Below are 19,398 nucleotides of genomic sequence, written 5' to 3'. Positions count from 1 at the left end.
GTTTTTTTAGATCCGCCAAGTATACAACCAAATTTTTATGCCTTAATTTGCTATTGACATGTACCCTAAACAACAAATTTTTACAACTCTAATCGTTACGCCTATACCTTATGTGTTGAAACATGTTAAATTAAAAAAACGAATCTTCCTATGTAGCCTCTCTGCGGAGATTCCAAACACTCAGATGGGCGGATTGAATTCACGCCAGTATTTGATGTAAGTAGTTATCCTGATAAATATTTCTTACATATACCAATGTATTCTTAGAATCCTCTTTTAAAACACTGGTTCTACTCTTCATGGTCTCAACGGAAGGAATTTATTTCTAACTAGGTACTACCGAAATCAGTTACTCATAAGGATAAAATGGAACGTCTGGAAGAGACATAGGTATCTATTGGTGATGGCGAATATCTTAAGAACGATGTGTCGGAGGAGCGTATGCACAAAGAGAAAATCAAACATCTCGGCCAGACACATCTATTGGTGAGGGTGGTGTGAATATATCAATGTGGTCAGGGTCGTCCCGGCCCATTGTTATGAACAATTTTGTGGAGAATTTCGATTTGCCAAATTTGAATGCGGTCCAGACGGCGCCCAACACCTTTTTTTTTAGAGAATAATCTCCTTCAAGCAATATGATTCACCTTTGGGAAAAAGTAAGAAACGGGTTCGCTACGAAACGGCCACGCTCATACGTTTTATATCGTAAACAAAGATTAGATCTTGAAATATTTTTGGAAATTCCTTAGGATCGTTTTACAATTCTCTTTGATCATTCTTTTAGAAATATAATTTCTGGGAAAGTATCGCCAAATCGGTCTTTGCACTTCTATATCAATATTCAACATAATGTGGAATATTTGGTATTTAATGATTGTGCAATTCTTCTTGGAATACATTTCTATGACTGACTCACAGTTCAAATTACGGGAACCGAATTGTCCTATTTTTAAGTTGGCGATGAATTCTATTTGCCATAACCGAGCACTGTCATAGGAAGATCCTGATTTCCTAGTTTCGAGAATTCAATATTTCATAATCAGTGCTATTTTTAAACGCGGGATCGTCATGTCGATAGGATTTAAGCTGACCTATCTAACTTTTTTGGACCAGTTTCAAATGATATGCCGTCAGGCGATATCGTCCGTCTGAACCAATTATAAAACGAGAGTAGGTACGTAGACATTAAATGCATATTTGCAATCCCATTTCTATAAGGATACTCTGTGGCAGTAGTGGTAATAGTTACACCATTGTAATGCAATTTTATCAGATAAACATGCAAAAATACGCGAAAAATTCATCACGCTTTCTCCATTCATGTTTATTTATGGCGATCGTTATTTATAAATGACACAACTCTCCAACTTACGCCACACGCATAGACTTTACCCGCTGTCTGTAGTATAGTATTTCGTAGTAGGGAGTAGGATGTTCTATTTCAACAACATTAAGCGAAAATTGCAATTGGTACATAATTAAAAAATAAAATACCTGAAAATAAATTTCATTTTCTATTTGGCTAGGAACATTGCAGGGCCGCCGATAAGGCGGGTAAGCTGGGGCATTTGCCACGGGGCCCGGCCAAAAGAGATTTTGAAACCTGATTTTTAATTGTAAGTATTTTTTAACAGAAATCTGCATATGCATATCTCTATATGAGAGAGTAGAACATAAAAAAAGCAGATTTAAAGAACCATACCAGTGAGCAAAATTTCCTAATTACGTCACGGTGGCAGAAGGTTCGCTAGGTAAAAAACCAATTGAGATCTACTATGGGTCAAGATCGTTAGATCAATCTCGGCACATAAGCTCTTGAAGCTCAGCTTGCTAGAGAAAATAATTTTGAGCGAGTGATATTCACTTTTGCTAATAAGAAAATTCACATAGTTAAGTTGTAATTTGGTTATTTGAATTCTAACAATTCATAATAAATTATGAAAATTGCTGTGTCTGTATGAAAATTATTCATTCTCCTTTCAAATCCAAGGAGTCAAGATTGAAAATGTCTAGTTTAAGATAAGGGCGAAGGACAACAAAAATTTCAATTATAGGGGCACGGTCAAAAAATATTCCCGGGGCCCGTCGAGGCTAACGGCTACCCTGGTAATATGCCGCGACAACCTAAGGCAGATGGATGGGATGGAATTAGTGTAATATATGTATATAAATATATACTGTCACTGTGAAGAATATTGCTTGACTAATGTGCGATGATTAGGGTTGCCCACATCAAATCGAAGTTTGTGATAGTCGATAGTTTGTCGTTAAAAAAATGAGCTTATGACTTGCGCCCCTACCCCTAAACCCTGCGAATTTGCAACGAATATTTGGTATGCTCCATTAAATATTCTAACCGAATTGTAAGGAGCCTTGAATGCCCCTTGGTTTTACAGAAAAGTTTCTAGCTATGCAACTATAACTGATATCGATGTTTCTTTGTTTTCTTTCAAAATCATTCTTTTTTGTTAAGTACCTACTTAAAATAACTTAAAGATGGGGTACGCCTTAGCTGAAGGAACAGAAATAATTTTTTGTATGGATCTAAACACCAATGTGCGCGTAGTGGTCGAGCATTCAATGAAACTTGTCAGTATCAGTATGTAATAAAAAAGTTAGACAGGTCGGTCAATTTAGGGAAAATCTCACATGACGTGAGATATCATCAATTCGGTTGCAAAATTGACAATCGTATCTAGCTACCTGAAAAAGAACAAGTTTTTTGCTATACAAGTTTTACAAGAATTGGGAGAAGATGATTACGATCGGGGAACGCCCATCGGGTTCTTGCTTTGTCGGGAGTACGATGATGTCCCTGCGCCTTTAGCATTATCTCTTACCCTGATGCCCCCAGACCATCCTAGTTCGAATACCCGATGTAAACCTTAACTTTTGTTTTGATATTTTACTTTAGTATTATTTTATTCAAGTTATTTATTTAGTGTAGTGTAGTCAAAATTTAATTTTTATTGTCTTTATTCAATTATTTGCATATGTTTTAAGTTTATAACAAATTTTAATTTTATAGTTCAGTATTACTACGGTAATTCCCGCCAGACTTTAGTTACGATCCTAATCCTTCTATTAAGTGTCCCAAATTCTGTGATCATAAGTAGATTAAATGGAGGCACAGTTGCGCAGTTTGGGGTCGAACTGCTTCGAACGTGAAGGAATCCCGAATACCGGGAAAAAAACCGAAATTCACTAGTTTCTTTGTTATTTTTTTGTGGTTTTATTTGGAAAGATTATTGAAAACATATCATATAGTTCTCATTGCAACTTTTTCTTCCATACAAGCTGGCATAATTAGATTTTAAAGTTCGACGTTCCGTTTTTTTGGGCCGTCCTCAATGTTTATATTTTGGAAGTGATCGCCATTAAAAAAAAATGATGTATAAATAACACAGCTGCATAGTTACAAAATACCACCCTAAACTGCAGAACAATAAAGCAAAATTCGCTTGAAATTTCTAATTTATGCTTACATGAATAATTGATTAACACAAAATAAAATGGTGTAACTTTATAGTCATTGCGTTACTGATTTGTGACTCAATGTCGGACAAGTTTTTTAAGCAGGTTTCGCACAATTACGCGTTGTTGCAGTAGAGATAGATAAACGTCTGAACTTGATTCATAAATCAATGACGCAGCGCAAATCCTTCTCACTATTAGTGCTACTTACTGTGGGCATTGCTAATCAATTATACTCCATACGCACCCACTTCCATCGCCCTACATCAAAATCAGGGATCCTGTCATTTTGATGTTCATGTTGATAAATATTTAAAAAATTATATGCCATTTGTTAAAAGGATTAAGTCAAAAACCTTAAAATTTCATTTATTTTTCCCGCTGTGGTTCGGAAAAGTAGTTTACCCTTAGTTCGTGCTATAAAGTAATTTGTTGTGCAGTACCTATTTAATACACCATACACCTATTTTCATAAGTTGTATGTGATATTGCAGTTCGGAGACACGCATTGTTTTTAATTTGCTACAAATTCCCTTTTTCAACTTGTCTTTGCCTAGTAAAAAGTTGAAATAAACCAAACATTAAATTTCTCTATGAAAATATGTCTCTATTAGTTGAAGCAGAATTCTATTCAGTCCCGACTATAGTAAGGATAAAGATTAATTTATTATTAAATTTAATGTTCACTTCTTTATATATTGAGAAGAGAAACTATTTTTATTATCATTTTTGCTGGAATTTACTTTTTCGATTAAGGTCTATCTGAAAATATGGAATTTGGCAAACTGCCCATTTATTTGAATGCATATTTGTACAGTTCGCCTGGTTTTATGCGAAGAAATTGCACATTCGAACACAATTTTTTAAAAGGAAATATTTAATTTTTAATCGCGTGCACTTCTATAATTAATTTGTAATTCTGGGTGAGATCTACTTGGTGCTTACGTCAAACTTGACATTTGTAAAAAAACGACAAAATGTATAATTAAACGACCCGATCATTCTTCTAATGTCTTAGAAAGCTGCGCGTTGACGTCACTATTTAAACGTAAGTTCCGTTTCGAATTAAAAACTAATTATAGTCAAGTTTTGAATAAAACGGATATTAATAAATGCAATTTGATGCATCTAATAGGCGTGCCAACTACTTATTTTTAGAAAACTAGTTTGTGTACTTTTGTAATTTTCAATGCATATTACACTGTGCATTATGTGTTACTATACCGATTTACCTCGATGACTAGTGTTTACTGGTAGAGATCCATCCCTTAAGTATCTTGAAAAGAAAACTATGTACCTGTGCCTTATAGTAAGTTCTTCACATGGGAGTATTTAACATAAGAATGACAATCATGTAGTTTTAACACCCTCTCGATATCCATCTTAAGAGCTAATCGATCCCTAACCCTAAAGCTGCAAACTTTGCTTTGCATTGTATCAACTTTATACCAAAAAAGTGTTTTGGATATTCAGAAACTCAGCTTAGTTCACTCCTAATGGGACACCCTTGATGATCAACTGATGATCTATAGGTCAATGGTTTTCTTTCAACCTACACATCATTGAACCTCCCATGATATTTTGAACTGAAGATGTTAAAAAATGATGAATACAATGACTATCTCTACATTAGGTCCATTTTAAAAGATGTAGATAATTTTCGAAGGGACGCTTTTGTAAATGCTTAAAAAACAAGGCAGTTTTTGTTGACCGTTTGCAGAACGCTCTTAAACCAAAATGTATAATTTACATGGTCCTGCGGTGCTGACATTGCAATAATAATTGAAGGTCATTATGTTTTACTTTGCACTGGTTAAGTGTGCCAATCTATCTTCAATTTGTAAATATATTAAGATACTATAACTTTATTACATTACACAGGATCTGAAGGCAATGGAAAATTAATAACCACTGTGTTTACTACAGATAAACAACTATTTATGGCATCGACAAAAACATTAATGCATGTTGGCTATAGGGAAGGTGTTAATCACAAAATTTCCTAGTTCCTTCTTTATAATGGTGTGTCTCTAAAATTACCTGAAGGCCAAATTGAAAAGAATGAGTGCAAATAAACAATCTTCAGAATTAAGAGGATGGGCTATAAATAAATAAAAAATAAAAGGATTCCACATTCCATTACCTGTTAGTGTTCATTCATTCTCAACGTATTAATTTAAGTAGTAACAATCAATAAAAACAACATTTAATTTGGCAAGTAGCAAAATAACTAAACGTTTGGCGAACGACCTCTATAATTGATGCCTAAATACAAACTTACAAATCAAATTAAGCAAATTTAAAAATAGCTTTATACTGATGTAATTAGGAAGAAGTCGCAAATGTTAAAATCATCGATTATACAGTTCAATGATTTGTATTTTGCAAGTAATTATTATACGCGTTTCAGTTCCACGAAATGGTCAAAATTTAGTCTACAAAACAGTGTTTTTTAATGCATAAATTTTTGTAGCAAAGCATGCAGTAACGGCCACAACTAAATCAAACCTGTGGAGCAGGTGATGAAGGAGATCTGTAAATTATTGCGGTAGATCATAGCTATCAATAATAATTGACACAAACAGGATAGAAAATACTGATTTTCGAGTTTTTAGTGGCGGGTAGACTTAAACGGACAGAGAGACAGACTTCATGATGAAGCATTTCAGCCTACTAGGCTTTCGGTACGACTTGGCTTCTAGCTATTCATATTCTGTTTTGCGTAGTAACATACCTATTTCTAGAAATACATACTTCGGCTCTGAAGAGTAAAAAGAGTAAAAAATTCCAAAATTATGCAACAGAGCCAATGTGCTGATCAGTACATCAGTACATTAATTGACGCCCTTCGCATTGTATTTTCAGTGTACCTAGTGGTAGGTAGGTAAAAGTGAGTAGTGGCTCTGTTGTAATTCCAATGGGAAAACTCAAACGTAAACCCTTCGTGACTCTTAATTTGCAGCATAACGTCTTGCAAAATGACAATACATAATTGAAGTAACCATGAAACTATAAAATGTACATGCAACAGTATCATTACATCGTTCTTATTCTCATAATGAGTTTTCTAATAATCACGCTTGTAAAATTGGTTTTTGATGGTCTCTTAATAAAGACGATTTTCAAGATTATCCCCAAAGAAAAGCTCTTAGTTTACTTAATTATGAAATGGGCGCCCCCTTGACCCGCGTATAACATCGCCCTTGCCGCGTCGCGACGCTGTCGTATTGATTCTGTCCGTAATACTTGGCCATTACTGACATAAATTATTACTTTCGATCCATGTAGCTCTAATGTCAGGTCATGTTTCTATTAGCATTCTTTGGAATAGCTCATGAAGTAATTACGTGAACTTATCGTTTATTAACTTTGCGGGGGCCATTATCTACTATCGATCGGTACTGTTACTATTTCGAGAACAATGTACACTGAAACACCGGTAGTGAGGTTTACAACCCAAAAAACGATATTGACGCGTTATCGCAATTAAGTCTAGTCACATTATTTTTAATTAGGACTTGACGAAAATTAATTTGATATGGAAATTTACAAGATTCGGTTTCCAATCGTGCTTTTGATAAGAAGTACCTAGTCATCGCCAGCATAAAATAGTATTATCATTGAATTTTAAATTCAATGGTATTATCATTAAGTGGTCATTTATGTTTACTACGTCTTATCTCTTAATATAAAATTGGCAAGTCATCAGCACTGAGACTGAGACTCACTTCTAGTCGAGTGTATAGATGTCATAATGGGCAAATCCATATCTGGGCATTCCACGATATCCACAATGGGATTCAAGTTCCAATTTTGTTTATTGCATCGGTAATAGATCAGTAGGGGTTCTGTGTTTATGTAAAAAGACCACAAGATGTTTATGATCACCGATAACGTAAGTAGTTGACCCCAGCAGCCACCAATTTCCCCCCCGACGTATCGGGAAAATATTTTTGTTCATCTAGTAAGATAGCACGAATCATATAGGTACCCACCATTTATTTCAAAAAAATCTCACCACAATGTCGTACCTACGTCAAAATTTGACGCCTAATTAAAAAATCTAACCAATACGTAACTTATTTGGAAATATGATAAGGCGAACGTTATCTTTAAGCAGCTTACATTCGGAACGCCACAAACTCTCTCATTCATTCGCATTCGTCCGGCGGAAGGACTTGGACTTTTTCGCTGTATATCTTTAGTGATTAATTTTCTTTATAATTACAGCCCACAATGAAAAACGTAAGTTCAGAAGTCATTCATAAGGACGTGGTGATCATCGGTAAGTAGAAGACGGTTTTTTGAACCGTTTTATATTCTTTTCCGTTAAGGAAATGGGCCAAGCGGGCTGGCACTTTCGTACATGCTATCAGGAAACATACCCTATTTAATTTCAACGTCTCATCCAGATGACTTGTTGTCTGCGCGCCTTGGCACGATCAACAGTAACAGCTTAGTACACCAGGATCTACTTGAATTGGCTAACGGCCTAGAAGGAAGGTCGACCAACCCAATTTCGCTGCTATTAGACTCACTTGCACAACCTTACGCCGATATGGGACTAGAATTAACACCATTAATCGAATGGAGAAAAGAGGGAATGGAGAAAAGAGGGAAATGAGGTGAGAGTTTCAAATTGATACTTGTACGTGTTTACCACTAATGATATTCTAGATTGACCACGTGGTGTTGGGGAAGGGACCTCCTGGTGGTTCCTGGCACGATATGGACCCGAACATTTTAACCTTATCCCTTGGCACTTGGATGGCACTACCCGGTTTACCATATCGCGCACGAGACGGCTCGGAAAAGCGCGCCTCGGCCGGAAATGTCGCTAAATACTACTCGCAATACGTTAAAGAAATGCAACTGGAGAAGTACTTCAAAACGGGCATATGCGTCACTCGAATTAGGCAGCTAGACGAACCGTCAGTCACTTGCGGCCCGGAACCGAGCAAAATCAAGAAAATGGAATCCGATGGCGAACCTCGAAGGCCGAAGATCTGTTCTCTATCCAACGCTCTTAATTTCATCCGTTTGCGCGCGAATAGGAAATGTAAACGACGAAGAGATGCCTTAGTGAAAAATGAGCAAAGTCCCGATAGAAAAATACGCGAGGTTGTACTAAAAGCTCCTAATCAAATCAATTGGCGGTGCCAAGAAGCTTTAGAAACTGTTCCTTTTTCTTACTCTTCTCCTGTAAATAGATCTGTAAACGTTTCCTGTGATTTTGATAGTTTTCAATCTCCATGTGATAGTTTTTGTGGTAAATTTTTTAACGAACACGGTAGCTTTTTTAATCAAGTTAAAAGTTCGTGTCATTCCTCAACGGTGCCTCACTTCTTAAATAATTGTGATAACGATTCTGACAGACTGAAAGAAAACTGTGATCCTGCCACATTTCGCGGCTCTAATCCGAAATGGTTAGTGGAAACTTATGACGCAATCACTGGCGGCTACGTTACCTACACGTGCAACTACTTAGTTTTGGCTAATGGCACCAGCGACTTACCCAACAGATTATCATTGCCGGAAAATCAAAGAAGTCCCCATTGGATGGTACACGATGTACGCAGTTTGGAACTGAATTTGGACCGACACGCGGCTACTAATTCAAATCCTGAACCTGTATTGGTGATCGGTGCAGGTCTGAGTGCGGCCGACGCCATCATCGCCACAAGATGTCGAGATATTCCGGTTTTACATCTATTTAGGCATAAGAATGGGGATCTTGGGAAAAAACTCCCTGAAAACATGTACCCGGAGTATCATAAGGTAAATTGATTTCTTGTCTAGCCAGTTTTTTTCCATATCTTTTGATGCGTGTGTGGTCCATCGTTTAGTGAACACGAAGTGTATCCAAATAATTAAATGATTGTTACATTTCAGGTTCATCAAATGATGCAGGATGGAGGTTCAACCTACCCTCTCTACACTGCGCTACCGGAATGTACACTAACAGACATAGATAGTGAGAAAAGGATAGTATCAATCAAAACGAAATCTGGAGAAAAGTTAACCTTCAACGTATCATTCGCGGCAGTTCTAATCGGCGCTCATTCAGATCTTAGTTTTGTACCAGACAACTTCAATTTAGGAGTCAACAAGAATCTACCAATTGACAATAAAGCAAACAACATTGACATAAATAAGTTAAATTATTCCGTTACAGGTATTAATAATTTATATGCGATGGGTCCACTAGCTGGTGATAACTTTGTCAGATTTATTCCTGGCGGTGCATTAGCTATAGTATCTGATTTGTATAAAAAATATGGGTATTAAACAATTCATTCCAGTTGTTATTGCTTGGATTGTGACTTTTCTGTAAATATTTCTTATAGGTATCCTGTCCATTAGTTGTTAATTGTGATCATACTTTACACAGTTTAGACTAGTTATTTATTCAAAAAGTAGAAAGTTTAAAAGAAGTATCTACTCTGTAATTGTATTTGAAATTTATTTGTGAAACACGTTAATAGCATCGTATTATTTTAAATGTTACCTATCTTTATTTTTGTACTTTGTTAAATATATGTTGTTACATGTATCTATCTGCTTCTTTAACGACACGTAAGGTGATAAGAGGGATATCAGGTTTAGATTCACATGGAGCACTATTAAAAACAGTTAAATTGGAATTGAAAGCATTTTACAAAAAAAAAAGAAGAACGTTTTTTGGTTACTTTTAAGTACCTTTTTACGGTTCATCGGCATTATCATTACATGGGTCTACAGTCATAAATAAATTGGTGGCAGGATCAGTGTATAGAGATATAAATATAATCCCTACTATAATAGCGTATAAGTGTAGCTGAACCAATGAAATTTGAACTGAACGCTCGATTATGGTGGTATTTATAACTCAACTTATTAGGACTAAACCTTTAACCCTTGTAAATGTAATCTTTTTGGATGATAAGATAGTGAAATGATGACACCGAACTTCATGTGGGGTTGTTGCTGAAGTAGTGCAAGGCCGCGCTCAACACGTGTGTAATGCTGGAATCATTTTAGATGGAAATGAGGCTAATCTAAATCCCCATAAGAAGCTTAGGGGCGAGGTATCAACTTTTTAATCTACTATCTCAAAAGGAGGATTTCTGACTTATTTTGTGAATAAAGCACGTAGTAGACTCCTCGTATCGTATCCACATACAAAATGTTATTACATTCGTATTACAAAAATATAGTGCATATACCACAATTCTCAAGTTAATGATAAACTGTTTAGTATACTTAACAGTAAACCTTTTTTAACTTTCGATTAGATTTTTATGTAATAAACCACTGAGGGCATCGAGAGTACACTCATAAACTTTAAAAAATGAAAGCGATAGGCCAATCCGCGTAGCTAAGTATAATAAGCGTACCACCAGAAGTAGAGGGCTAGTGATTTGTATTTCTAGGCTCTAGCCCCTTTTCTGATCGTATTGTCTGGGACTACTACGGTATTATTGTCTGTCCGGTTTTGCAGCGGGGGATAATGCTGAACTTGACTTGAATTTTAACAGTATATTTGCGAAGACTGGTCCCTAACTGGTGAAAAGGAATTGAATTAGACCGGTATCAACTTTTGCGAATAGAAAACTCACAGAGTGGAATTGTGATATTTCGTCAGAATAGTAAATCAGATTGTGGTGAGATACCCCTCCGATTAGGCAACACACCTTACATCTGAAAAGAACAGCGATATGGAAAAAAATCGAAACGCTCGATACTCGTATAAGAATCGTGATAGATTCCCAGCGTTCGAGCAGCGTGATGCGTATTTTTCTCAACGTTTATTTTTTAAAAATAGTAATAATTTTATTCTTTATCGCACTAACCATCAATCTTTGAATCTGCTATCACAATGTGTTATTATTTAGGATATTAGGATTAGCAAACATGATAGTATGTAGAAGTAGACGCCCCTACGTTTAAGGAAGCAAAATTTTCACAATGTTGTTAGCGAATACACTAGGAATATTACCAACTTCTACAGTTAACAACATCAGATCTCTGGTTTTTACACCAAGGGGCGCCTATAGATACAATTTAAGCTAAACCTTTTTTTAAATGAAATAATCTGATGGAGATAAAGAAATAGCATACAAAGGATCTGAAAATTCAAGTAGTCTCAAGAACTGATTACTAAGAAGAAACTGGAAATTCTAACAAATCTAAGAATAATTCAAAGAACGTTATAAATTCCGAAGAAACAAAAGAATCCGAAGTAAGTATCTGAAGACAGGGAAAAATCACAACCATGTCAAATATCCCAAACAATAGAATGAACTAAAAAACCTACACAAACTAAAAAATCCTAAGTTTCAAGAAGTGGAAGGATTTAAGAATCCGAAGGATGGGAACAAGACTTTTTTACGCAAAAATAGGGATGAAGAGAATGGTGAGGGCACAATGTAGAGCTCACCGCAAACCATACTTCCGTGAACTTCAAATTATGTCGCTACTGCTACTTGAAAATTTAAAAAAAATGTTTCAAAACCCACTCATGAGTGTTGCCACCTAACACAACGGTAAATGCTGAGTAACGGGAAAGTATAGACAATAGCAGCTATTAATTAGAGAAAACCTGAAGTCTCTAGGTGGCCCAGGGGCAGAGATCTCGAGGGAACAGACAGACCGACAGACGACGGAAACTCGTTACCTCAACTTCGTTATGTTACGCTAAAAAATGTTTGCATTTCCAACTATAAACCCAAAAATTCACGTTATAGACTCATATTATTGTTAAATCTTAAATCTTACAAATAAGTTCCTATAATGTGAAAGATCGGTGAGTACAATGGTTATCAGAATAATTAGAAAAGAAACTTGGAGGAGGTTGGTTTATGATACCATTTCTAATTGGAAACAGAACTAGAGTATCTATTGCTGGTTTATTTGAATCATAACATGCTAAAAGCCTTATTTGTATTCCAATTTTTTTGGGAAATGGTAGCAACGCATTATGTCAATGCCTCAATTGTCGGCTAATAATTTAAATACGCACTATCACTTGAGTATGCTTTAATTTTAATTGGTTAATAGAAACAATTTTAGAGTTGTAAAGTACTGTAGCAGTGTCTAATGCCTAAAGGTAAGCGCCTCTGTGATTTTTGTCCTTGTCGATTCAAAATATTCTAATGTACAAAACCGTTGAGTGAAAAATTATTGTTATTCAATGGTAAAACACATTTTTATGAGACACTCGTGTAGTCGAGTAGGTATAACAGATATGTAGTGTTCATTGCCGTATCACCAGGCGGGAGATCTGGAGTTTATTTTATCATTGAGTAAGAAGTCAGACAAGATAGCCTATTTTTAGCGCATTTTTGCAAAAATTTTTTTTGTAAAAAGTAGCTTTTAATCTCACTTTGGCTGGCTGGCTGGCTGGCTGGCTGGCAGTAAATGCGCGCCCGTAGAAAAACGCTTGTAAAAAGACAAGGAGTGTACATGTAATTATCGGGACCGTGTAATTAAGAACGTTAGGGATGGGGCTACAAGATTTGGAGTCGACGACATCTTGGACGCCATCCCCGAGCGTATTATACTAACCTGGAGATTTTTCAGTTTTTATCTATCTTCTTCTACAGTTTTTCTCCGATTGTTTTCAAATTGGTGTCGTCGGTAAGATCTTGTCAACGCGCACAACTCCTGCGTGGCCGAATTTTGTTTTTTTTCCTAGGGGCGAAATAAACCACCTTTTGCGCGGCGCGCTTCGAGGGGTAGTCGACTTTGGGCGCCGAAAAGTTTCTTACAGCGCGAATCGCGGTCTCTCTTTCTCGTGTCACTAATAGAAGGTCGAGCTATGTGAAGTACCCAAAAGTTGAATACGATTTTATGCCGGGATTTTAGCGAAATCTACCAAAATGTGAATTACGAATGAACGGGACGTCGGAACTGTGTATCGACAAAGGGAATGTGGTAACCCCCGACGAGATCTTACTGATGGTGCGGAGTCGAAACTTCAAATCCGAATTGTTGCGGGTGATCAGAAGTGGGTGTCGACAAAGGGAATATGGTAACCCCCAAAGGATTTTACTGATGGTGGAGTCAAAACTTCAAACGCGAATTGCGAGTGCACGGTAAGTGAGAAAATGGTACCGACAAAGTGAACGTGGTAGCTTTCGGCAAGATCTTATTGATGGTGGAGTCAATATTGGCTAATAAAACACTGATCTGCCACACAAAAATGCGCTGAAGTCCCTTCGATCTCACACGAGGACTTTCATCATTTTTCTTTAGACAAAAGAGTATCTACTCTTTCAAGCAGGACATTTGTTCAAAAATTGCAAGATTGTTTTGAGACGGAGTTGATTATTGAACAAAGTCAAACATTTTTACATTTCCTAAGTGAATTAAAGATTATCCATCGTATTGTTGCAAATTCTTAAAGAAAGGAAAGGCACTGTTCAAGTTGTTGGAGACAATTTTGAGGTCGATTCCGAAAGCAAGCCGATGAAATGAGAATGAGTATCTCAATATCAACAATACATTGTAAATGCAGGACAATAAATAACCATACTCACCAGAATGCGGAAAAATGAAGTTACTTTTTCTTGAGAGCCGGATGTTACCTACAATAAAAGGTACAAAAGGCCTAAAAAAGTTCCAATGCCATCATTTTCTTTGCCATTTGAAGGAATACTTGCACTGAAAGTATTATCTTTATTAGTTGCCAAAAAGGTTGCAGTTTTGAAAGCACACATACATACATACGAGAATCAAGACAAAATATATGGGGTAGCGTATTTATCATTGATTGATCTGCCCCCAACTGTTCACTAAAATTTCCCTTAAATTAATTTTTCACCAAAAATTATAATAATAATAATATGGTCTTTATTTCCACATATATTTTGTAACAATATATCACACATCGCATGGGGCGAGATTCAGCTCACGTTAGCCGCGTGCTGTTCTACCACCTAACCCCATAATTCGTTTGTTGTTATTTTAATTATTGGTCTTGCATGTCCACTGCTGTACGCTTAAGAAATAATCATAAGGGAGGTATTGAACTATTTTAAATCAGTTTTGTCCGAACAATAATAACGTACGAAGCTTATATGTCGAAACGCAGGTAATGAAGGCACTTTGAGGTTCTATGGCAAATCATTCCACCATTTCACTATATTGTAAGTAAAACGACATCGACCGAGTTCAGTGGTTAACCGTGGTATGGTAATGTGGCCCCTAAACCTCAAATTTAAGTTATGTACATACATCTGTTCTGAATGTAATTTTGTGATATAAGTAAGGTGGAGTTTTTAGTAACAAGATTTTAAAGTAAAGAACTGAATAGTGCATATAACGTCTGTTTAACAAATTTACCCAATTAATATCCTTCAGTTTATGTGAAACTCTATCAAATTTCCGTATGCCAAATATTAACCGTAAGCATGCATTCTGAAGTCTTTGGATCCTGGTTTTATCTTGTAAATCAATACACGGACCATATACTACATCACAATAATCCATCTGTTATAAAACCAAACTGTTGCATATGTTTTCTTATAATTTCCTTGACCAAATCAATGACCAAAATAAAATGATATTCCGCATGATAATATCGCGTCGAAACAAGACTTTCAATTTTTGGGCGCCGCTTTAGGCGCCATCTTAAATTACTCAAACACACAGTGGAAACAATCGGATAAAGAATCTGCTTGAGATAAGCATTCAAAAACAGTAAAACACAATTGTACACGTTAATTCTCGAATGTCAAGATCTAAGAAATCTTAATTAATGGTAGGTACTTAAAACTATTGGTTTCCTTGATTTGCCATGTCAAATCTTAAAAATCATCGCATTGACTAAATGAATCAAATTGAAAAACAGAAACAAATATGGAAATGGGTAACGAGTCACAGTACCACACGATTTTGTGGATTTATGTATGTGGTGTCTACTCTAAAACTGGTGGATGGATGCTTTGTGACGACTTTTCTTTATTGAGTTATCAGTTTATCACTTGCAGGTATTTTGCTGATCGATTTTATTTTATCAATTCAGTCACTACCGTTGCTAATTGAAACAAAATAAATTGACGAGGGGTGCAATATTCTGGGGCAATTTTTCATTGAAGTTTACTGACTTCCTAAGACTCATAAATAACGATTGGGATAGCTGATGAATGCTATTAAAAATATGCAATTTGTTGGTGAAAATATGTGACGCGCCCCTTTTTCGCGAGCTCAATATCGTTCTGTAAAGTCTGGCACCATTTATCAAGCTATTTGATGACAACATGGACCGGCTGCTGGTGCGAGGCTACCATTGAATAAGAAATCATTTCACTCAACGCTTTTACTTATAGATGTACCCAGGGGCCAGGTACATTCCAGTATGTGACTGGAATCTGGTGGTACACCTTCGCCAGGTCAATGGTGGAAGAAATGACTTTTCCCGGTAATTCCTGAGAGTAATCTTCAGGTGTGGTGCTGGAATGCGTCTACTGCGTGTGAGCTCGTATGGTGTGGGCGAGTTTGGCCGCCTCCCTCAGGGTGGCTTTTGCTGTACCGCCATGGAGGGCGTGAATATTAGCGGCAGTCTGATGTACCATATACACCTTAGATTTAGAAGATTGTCGGGCACGGATGATCCTGCGAGTCCTTGGAGGTATCCGCGTATTCGCGTTCGAGTAACTGTCTAATCCGCTGGTCTTGATGAGTTCTGATTTTAGCTTTTCGTCGGTACTTATTACGACTGCTTAAGTTATAGGAGAAAAATAAAAAAGCTACACCTTATAAATATAGTTATAGTAGTATACTGTACTTTTTTGTATATATTTTAATTTTATTTCGTTACCTATATCTACCAATTTTGATTATATAAGTCTGACTTTTTAAAGGAGGCGGCGGATCTTCCTATAGTGGCTGTCTTGGACGCACATAGTCCAAATTCTCTGGTGACGAATTTTCCAATAGCGAATTTTTCCAGTGACGAATATTCGGAGGGTGAGATTTTTGGAATGAATGTACCGAGCTTCGAATATCACTATAATCAAAGATGGCGGGGCGTATTTTCCAGAAGCGATACCGGAATGCCTACAAGTACAACCGTTACATTATAGATAACATTCTGAAAACATTTACAAAAAATAGGTCCTGATCGCAAACCAAATAAGTGCAGACGTGTCTGAAGTATACCCATACTTGGTAGACGTTGGGTACACATCCTCTCACAGTACAAAGATTAATTACAATTAGTTACAAATTTAAATACCTTCAATGATGAAATTTAATTACTATTTATAGAAATGCAATTTTAACCCCATTTAACTTAAATTCCTCGAAAAGAGAAATCCCAACGAAAACGAAGAAAAACATCACCAAATTTGGTAAAGAGAACGGGAACTCGTCCTATTATGCAACATAATTTACAATTAGTGCTAATAACTTCTGTACATTTATAACGGTGACTCAGTCGTGTCATAGCTAATATGAAATATCTAGATTGACTATAAAATACCGGCACACGTTTTTATTTAACCCTGCATTTAGTCTGTTTTCCTTTGCGGAAAAAATGTTTAGATTAAGCATTTGCAAACATTGTAAGTGCATACTTGTCCTTTCCATATATGACTAAGAACACATCGAAAGTGTTCATTGAGGCATTGCATGTAGGTTGACTGTAGAGTTATACATCATTATGTGCAGCTGCATTTAATTTTTCGATTTATTTGAAATACTATCAAAGTGAATCTTTCACTTATGATATTTATACGGTAAAAATAATGCAGTTTCTTCAGAGCAGACGAAGTATTGACAATTCTGCGGCCAATTTTGTTGCAGGAACCACCCATATGACGTCAGCATGACTCATCTTGCCGTAGACTGTGGAGAAATTGTGGGAGTTCTTTACTTTTTAATTTGTATGAATAAATTGCAATTTAATATTAACGTTAAGATCCAGTTATTCTTATTCTCCCATATATGTTCAATTGGGACAAAAAAGGTTTATCTTTTGTTGCATTTTGGGGAAGTATTGCATACCTAATTAGGTACGTAAAATTATTAATAGATTTACTTTCATTCATTAGGGCAATGCAATTGCAGGCAAATTTTAATTTATATCACTTTAAACCACGTTATATTAGTCTTCACCTTGAGCTGTTCAATCTACGTAGGTATCTCATAGATCATGCTAAGAAGGAAGAATGAGGGTGTGATTTAAGCATATAAGTCCAAAACAAAATAATATTTTTTGTAGCTCAGCCGAGGTAAATTCTAAAATTTCATTTACGTTCAAGGATAAGCTGTAGGTAGAAATGATCATCCCAGACATTACGGTAGTAACGCCCTATGCGGACCTATACCTAATAAAGCAAATATGAAAATTAGCTTAAGAAAATGGATTAAATATGACGTTGTCAAGGTTTAATTTAATTTATAAATCTCAAAGAGCTGCAGGTTTTTCAATCAATCATTTTCTTTTCATTGTTTCCTTTGACAACCGGTCTGTTCTGAACGGTCACGCACTATTGTATATATATTGGCCATATGGTACCTACTGTTAGTATGAATGTTGATCCAATATATCGCTGCATTGTTGCGGTACTGATGATTGATTTAATTTCTTTATTTGTAGCAAAGGAGAAATGATGTATTTAATATTTTTTCCTTACAGATAAGATTTAGACAAAGTTCATTTATACACTAGAACTTCTAGTCGCCTGATGATGGCAGTACGCCGAAACTATTAGTCGCTTTTATTTTTAAAAACTTCAACGAATAAAAACTATATGGGGAAGGTTTAGAGAGTTTTGATCACACAATATATTTCAACCCCCATTTCGAGGAACGATGGATCCAACGCAAAAAAAAATCATCACATCAGACCTACTACAATCCTTCTCAATGCCTTCGTATAATCTTTTTAGAGCCACCTATGATTTGCTCAGTATAATTTTAAAAATCTCTTGTGGAATATTTGTCTTGAAAACATAGAACTTTCAGAGCCATCAGAATCTATAGATTCTATATATAGAATTTTCTGAGAAAAGCAGTAGAATAGTCCAAAAGGCACAATTTTACAAGTATTTCTAAAAAGAAATCAAGTCAATTGAATTGAACAACACATAAAATACGAGCCATTGCTATTTTAAAATTAAATCAGACCTCGCAGGTAAAGTTTTGTAATTTTTGCGGGAATTTTTCGAAAGAAATGATTAAAGGATTAAAAGCCTGGTTTCCAAATACGAACTGAATGGCAAAAAATTTCCATACTGAAAATCTTCGTATCTTGTTTATTTGTCTTAAAGGTAGGTCCCATCATGAGCCCCATCTTCAAAAAAATCTTTTAAAGTACGAGTAAGTATATACAGATATAATGTGTAGATCTGTGGTATAAGTAATAAAATAATATTCCAAACAAGTTGCGACAGCAAAGGTGTAATCATCAACAGTAGATGGATAATTCTGAATACTTGTGCACTGATGATCTCTACGTTTGTTAATTAATGCCACTTGCCAGAAGTAAATTGGTTGCACGATTTGAAAGGTAGCGAATGCGACTTTCAAACGAAATTCAATTTTAACGTAGCGTACTTGCACTCCAGAACGATCACATACGGAATGTCCAGTTATAAATTTCAAATGATTTGCAAGAATAGAGTTGCAAGTATTATTAATATAAAAATAGATTTGCGTTATTTTCTTAGACAATGAGAGGGCAATTAATAATCTCTTCACTCATGTTGATCAAATGGCGATAAACTACAAGATAATTAGTGATAGGGATTATTAACTTCTTTTGTTATATTCAATTCCATTAAATAGTCAATTCAAATACAACAAAACAGACATTAATAATTATTATGGTAGTATCTTCGACAACACAATACAGTTCATTGCAGCTATACCTCATAATCATAAAGGATACAAAAGAATTCATTTACCACGGAATATTTAAACTTTTCAGTTTAA

The 19,398-nt window shown here is 35.8% G+C and overlaps 1 protein-coding gene across 1 annotated transcript; it reads left to right on the top strand.

The window, feature by feature from the left end:
- Positions 1-397: 397 nt before the first annotated feature.
- Positions 398-9,979, top strand: LOC116179064. Its single transcript, XM_031498774.1, has 5 exons — positions 398-486; positions 7,708-7,762; positions 7,812-8,084; positions 8,153-9,255; positions 9,370-9,979. The coding sequence occupies exons 1-5, from the start codon at positions 442-444 to the stop codon at positions 9,763-9,765; spliced, it is 1,872 nt and encodes a 623-aa protein (XP_031354634.1). The 5' UTR covers positions 398-441; the 3' UTR covers positions 9,766-9,979.
- Positions 9,980-19,398: the final 9,419 nt, after the last annotated feature.

The sequence above is a fragment of the Photinus pyralis genome, unplaced genomic scaffold (genome assembly GCF_008802855.1).
Source record: "Photinus pyralis isolate 1611_PpyrPB1 unplaced genomic scaffold, Ppyr1.3 Ppyr1.4_LG1, whole genome shotgun sequence".
In the NCBI taxonomy this organism is placed as follows: Eukaryota; Metazoa; Arthropoda; class Insecta; order Coleoptera; family Lampyridae; genus Photinus; species Photinus pyralis.
Note: the sequence above shows the minus strand (reverse complement) of the source record. Positions and strands in the feature narration are given on the sequence as shown.